This window comes from Silene latifolia, chromosome 9, assembly GCF_048544455.1.
Source record: "Silene latifolia isolate original U9 population chromosome 9, ASM4854445v1, whole genome shotgun sequence".
NCBI classification, from domain to species: Eukaryota; Viridiplantae; Streptophyta; class Magnoliopsida; order Caryophyllales; family Caryophyllaceae; genus Silene; species Silene latifolia.
The window spans coordinates 221,814,407-221,820,348 of record NC_133534.1 but is presented as its reverse complement, the minus strand read 5'-3'; the positions used below and the strand labels follow the sequence as shown (position 1 = coordinate 221,820,348).

Here is a 5,942-nt window from a genome sequence, read left to right as displayed (position 1 = left end):
TTAGAAAAGATTTTTGATTGATTTATGGAATATTTTTTTAAATATTTTATCTTATTGTTGAGAGATTTTAGAAAAGATCTTTCAATATTTTATCTTATTGTTGAGAAATTTTAGAAAAGATCTTCAATATTTTTTTGTGGTAGCAATAACAGTAGAATATTAAAAAAAAAAAATCAATCAGTTTATAAGAAATTTCACGTTTTGATGATCAAATTGCTATAATTTGATCAAAAAAAAACAAAACTTAAACTAAAATGGATTTTGATTTGAATGTTCCTTGGGAAGAACAAAACAATGAATCAAGTAGTGATGTCGTTATTATCGATGATGATGTTAGTAACGATGTTGCCAACGCAGACGATATTGACGATGGTCCTGCAGTTGTTGAAGGAGGATGGGTTGAAAAGGTAGGAAATATGTTAAACACGGACGGTAATGGCGATTCTTTAGAAGTTAATACTCCCACCAGAGGAATGTCTTTCGTGAATGGTGACGAGTTTGCTGCGTTTGCGTACCTATATGCGTATAAAAACGCCTTTCAACCTTTTTGTAGGTGTACTGAACTAGTGAAGATGTACCAGGAAAGAGGTGTCAAGCGCAATGGTATGGGGAAGAAGCAACCTCGTTTCTATATGATGAAGCGAATAAGATTATGTTGCACATGGGGGGCCAATCCGAACAAACAAAACGGGTTTAAAGACATTGCAAATTTTGAGAAATGCAAATTTGCAATAGAAGCATCGTTACAAAACGATTTTATTGTCATCGGTGCGTGTTCGTTGGAACACAATCACGTATTAAAACGTGAAACTACTCATCACATGGTAAGTTACCGGATGTTTGACGAATATTTCAAAAGACGGGCCTTATTGAACGACGCTGCCGGTATTTCTATTGCCAATAACTTTCAAATTCTCGTTAGAGAAGCGGGTGGGCATGAAAATTTAAAAATCAACAAGCCTGACATACGGAATTTTCTTAATCAAGAACGAAGACGTAGTAGAATTAACGGGGATGCAGCGGCTTTGGAGGCTAGATTTATTAAACTTAAGGAAGTCGATCCAGATTTTTACTACGCCATTCAGACGGATTTTGAAGGCAAGCTACTAAGGGGGTGTTTGGTTGGGGGGTATGGAATGGATTGGAATGGATATCACCGATTCAAGTGTTTGGTTGACCACTTTTGGAATGGATTTAGAACCCCAAGGGTTTCTCAATCCACCTCAATCCCTTGGAATCTCATACTCTACTCCTCCCCCAAGTTTCTAAATCCAATCCCCCTTGGATACAAAACCTAAAATTAAGAAAGAAAAAAAAACAAATTGCTGTTGTTCTACTCTACGTAAGTCTTCATCTTGTACTTTCATAATATTTTTTTTTGCTTTTATAAAAAAATTGCTTGTGATTGTTCATAGGTATACATGATTCGTTGCAATAATACATGTGTCTATTGCTTTAAACAATATTTACGGGTTGTATGACGACTCGTATGACAATTGCCTTAAAAAATTGTGTTGTTGTATAAGTAATATTGAAATATGCACATGATTGAATTATTTTCGCAGGATTGAATAGTAGAGTTCATTGTCTATGACCAGTTACATTCCGTCTGTTGATTGAATTACAATCCATTACAAAATTGAACCAAACAAGTGTTAAAAGGTATGGGGTTCTAACTCCATTCCACCCTGGATTCTCATCCCAATCCATTCCATTCTCACACTTTGAACCAAACAACCCCTAAATGTGTTTTGGGCTGACGGACGTTGTAGAGGAATGGCAAAGGCATTTGGTGATGCAATTTCTTATGATGCTACATTTTGTGTTAACAGGTGACCAAATTTACGTAATTTACTTAAGACCTTTTTATTTTTTAATTAATGTTGATTAAAAAAATAAGTTAGCTAGGGTTTAGAAATTGCGCAATTCACTCTATTTTGAAATCAATAGCTTTAGAAATTAATCAATTAACTAGGGTTTGGTTCTTTAGAAATTATTGTTGTGCTTTTGAATAATTAGGGCTGATGCGTGTATTTTATATAAGGTTTTTACCTCATTTTTACACGCATTTATGTACTATTTATGTGGCATCTAGCTACAAATGCCCCCGAATATTCTACTTTGGTTCGTTTTATGTAAATTGCAGGAATAAACCAAAGAGGAGCTAAATCGAGCCTAAACTCGTCCCATTTATTTGCATGCATTTATGGAGAACAAGGAGCCGGAGCTTGGAATCTATCACTTTGAAGACGCATGAGCTGGTTTCGGAAGGTGTCTAGTGCCTAAACGTACCAAGATAGCTCGATCGACTACTTTTCTAGTCGATCGAATGCTTTATATACTGAAGGTTACTCGATCGAGCAGTCCCAGTATACAATCAAGTAGGCAATACAAGGAATTACTTGATCGAGTGGTTTATTTCCACTCGATCGAGAGGTTTGAAGCTTAGTTACTCGATCGAGTGGTTTATTTCCACTCGATCAAGAGGTTTGAAGCTTAGTTACTCGATCGAGTGGTTTATTTTCACTCGATCGAGTGGTTTATTTCCACTCGATCGAGTGGTTTGGCCTGTAATAGAGTTTTTCCGCCTATTTTCGTATGGACTTTTGTAATTAAGTTTAGGATTAGGTTTAGGGGAGGATTTTCGCATACTACTAAATACAGTAGACTGCGTAACTCTTCCTCATCCTATTCACTACTACTTGATCGACTGCTACTGTTTCTTCATCTTTTACCTTTCTTCTATACTTTACTACTCAGATTCGGAACTTGTATTCGGTACTATTATTCCCTTTTTAATTCTCGTTCTTATTCTTAATTCATTTTATTGCTTCTATTTCCTTTATTCCTCTATTTTACTATCGCTATTTATTCTTACTTCATTTTATTATCATCATGTTTAATTCCTATTATCTTTACGTTATTGTTGTTAATTCGATGATGATGCATAGCTAATTTCTCTCGCTAGGACTAGGGGATCCGTGATTATGAAGGGATAGTGATTGAATTATTAGGTTAATGCTGGTGTAGTCCTTGTTGTTAATCGCTGCATTTAATTGTATCTGTCTATTTGAGTCGACGCAATTAGGGATTTAAATCATAGTAAACCTTGACCTGGACCGGAAGGTTGGAAGGGGTGAGACTCGTAGCGAACATTAGGGCACCATAGTGAGGGCGGAAGCTAAGCTATTTGTGCTTTAGGGCGAATTGAGACCGGAAGGAGATATTCACTGCCCCTCTGACCATACTAGCATTGACCTGAGACCTGGATTACTTGACCGAATGATCATGGTGAACCGTCTGTCTTAGCTTCTTTCTTTATCTGTTTAACCCTTTTTCTCTGCCTTTTTCTCATTCTCATTCTCATTATTTTAGAACAATTAATCAATTAAAACCCCCCAATTTGGTTACCGTGACGAACTTAGGCAAAGCTGACATTTTCCCATCTCCCTGTGGAGATCGACTCGATTTCCCTAGCTATATTAGTTAGAGCCAGTTGATTATTTTTGATAGGTATACGACTGCCCTGTCAAGGGCATTTTACTAATTCGAAATCAGTAGCTTAACTAATTCGAAATCAATAGCTTTACTAATTTTCGAAATCAGTAGCTTTATTAATTTTCGAAATCAGTAGGGTTTAGAAATTGGGCAATTCACTCTATTTTGAAATCAATAGCTTTAGAAATTAATCAATTAGCTAGGGTTTGCTTCTTTAGAAATTATTGTTGTGCTTTTGAATAATTAGGGCATTTTACTAATTCGTAATCAGTAGCTTAACTAATTCGAAATCAATAGCTTTACTAATTTTCGAAATCAGTAGCTTTATTAATTTTCGAAATCAGTAGGGTTTAGAAATTGGGCAATTCACTCTATTTTGAAATCAATAGCTTTAGAAATTAATCAATTAGCAAGGGTTTGCTTCTTTAGAAATTATTGTTGTGCTTTTGAATAATTAGGGCATTTTACTAATTCGAAATCAGTAGCTTAACTAATTCGAAATCAATAGCTTTACTAATTTTCGAAATCAATAGCTTTATTAATTTTCGAAATTAGTAGCTTAAATAATTAGAAATTACGGCATTTTTGAAACATTTACGGCATTCTCGAAATACTTAAGGCATTTCCGAAACAGAATTTATTTTTATTATACTTATCTTATGTTTTAATTATAGGTACAAAATGCCCTTTACTCCATTTGTTGGCGTAAATCATCACGGCAGTACTGTTGTGCTTGTTGCCGCTTTGATTTCACATGAAGATGCGGAAAGCTTCACTTAGGTGTTTAGGAGATGGTTAGATTGTATGGGTAGAGCTCCATCGGTTATACTCACGGGTCAATGCAAGGGAATTGGTAAGGCTGTGAAGGACGTATTTACTAATACTCATCACCGTTTGTATCTGTGGCATATAATGGTTAACGCAACAAAGAACTTGGGAAGTTTTGTCAGGTATCAAGAAATTATTGTTGACCTTTGGAAAATTATTGACGATAGTGCAGATAGCGATGACTTTGAGGAGGCATGGCATCATTTTGTAGCTAAGTATGGTATTCACGAAAATGGTTGGATCATAGACTCTTTTGAAAACCGACATTCGTGGGTGCCATTGTATTGGAGGGACATCTTTTGTGCAGGTATGTCATCTACGCAAAGAAGTGAACAGACGAACCGATTTTTCAAGAATTACGTCAATGTTGAAACTACTCTGTTCAAATTCTTTGATAGTTATCAAAATGCACTAAGATCCAAGGTCGAGAAAGAATTAAAGTTTAACTTTGCTTGTCACGAAAGACCGTCTCCTTATAATAAGACAATCATAGCTGAGGAAGTCTTCCAAAGGGCTTACACATCTAACATGTTTAGTTTGGTGAAGGATAAGGTAAACGGTCTTATACACACCAACGCTGAGTCTCATTTGAACATTGGGAATTTATCTTCGTTTAATGTAACGGATGAGGTGACAACACCGTTTTGGAAGCGTCGAGAGAAAAAGTACAATGTTACGGCCAACTTGGACTTCGGTGAGTTTAATTGTACTTGTAAACTTTTCGAGTTTAAAGGTATATTGTGCAGACATATTATTCGTGTACTACAAATTGAAGAAAGTGCGCTTATTCCGACAAGTACATTTTGAATCGATGGCGAAAGGACTTGGTTCGGGGTTATGAGCACCTTCCTGTTGGGTACTACAATCCTGGTGAGTCTGAACGACTCAAGCGATTTCTTGCGGTCACGATGAAGAACGACTACATATATAGGCTGGCATTACATGATGATGAGACGTATGCCTTATATGAGGCCGAATCAGCCAAGGTGATTAAGGCATTAGAGGCGCATGTCGGCATTGAAGTACTCAACGAAATGGGAGCAGGCTCCGATGTAACAAAGGTGTGGGGCCGTAAAAGATTACAACCGAAGGAGAACAACCTACGCCACAATATTTTTTTTAAAAACAAAAGATATTTTATGAAATAAAAACAAAATTTTATAAATAAGGCAATTTTTAAATTTAGGAAATTCATTGCCTAAAATCAAGCTAAGAATATTTTAAAAACAAAAGATAAAATATCAAATGAAACCGAAAATCTTTAAAAAAGGCAATTTATATATTTAAGAAATTTATTGCCTAAAATCAAGTTTAAGAATATTTAAAAAATAAAGATATTTTATCAAATGAAACCGAAATTGTTTAAATAAGGCAATTTTTAAATTTAAGAAATTTATTGCCTAAAATCAAGCTACGAATATTTTAAAAATAAGGAAAGTATTAAGAATTTAAAAACGGAATTTTAAATAAGGCAATTATTCGAATTAGAGTTCAATAAGGTTTAATGAATTAAAGAAATAGATTCATAATATAATGAATTGTAATCAGTGAATGTATGTGCTGATACCCCTAGCTTAGTTGGTTACTAGTTTCTTTACAAAAATTTAATTGCTAAT

General features: G+C 35.0%; 1 protein-coding gene across 1 annotated transcript; it reads left to right on the top strand.

The window, feature by feature from the left end:
- The first annotated feature begins 254 nt into the window (after positions 1-254).
- Positions 255-4,278, top strand: LOC141602266 (protein FAR1-RELATED SEQUENCE 5-like). Its single transcript, XM_074422568.1, has 2 exons — positions 255-1,129; positions 4,173-4,278. The coding sequence occupies exons 1-2, from the start codon at positions 255-257 to the stop codon at positions 4,276-4,278; spliced, it is 981 nt and encodes a 326-aa protein (XP_074278669.1).
- The last annotated feature ends 1,664 nt before the right edge of the window (positions 4,279-5,942 follow it).

Excerpts from the sequence above, each read along its gene's own strand:
- LOC141602266 (XM_074422568.1), top strand. The coding sequence starts at position 255 with ATGGATTTTGATTTGAATGTTCCTTGGGAAGAACAAAACAATGAATCA. Across the intron at positions 1,130-4,172 it reads AGGGGGTGTTTGGTTGGGGG|GTACAAAATGCCCTTTACTC; the intron begins GTATGGAATGGA and ends TTTTAATTATAG.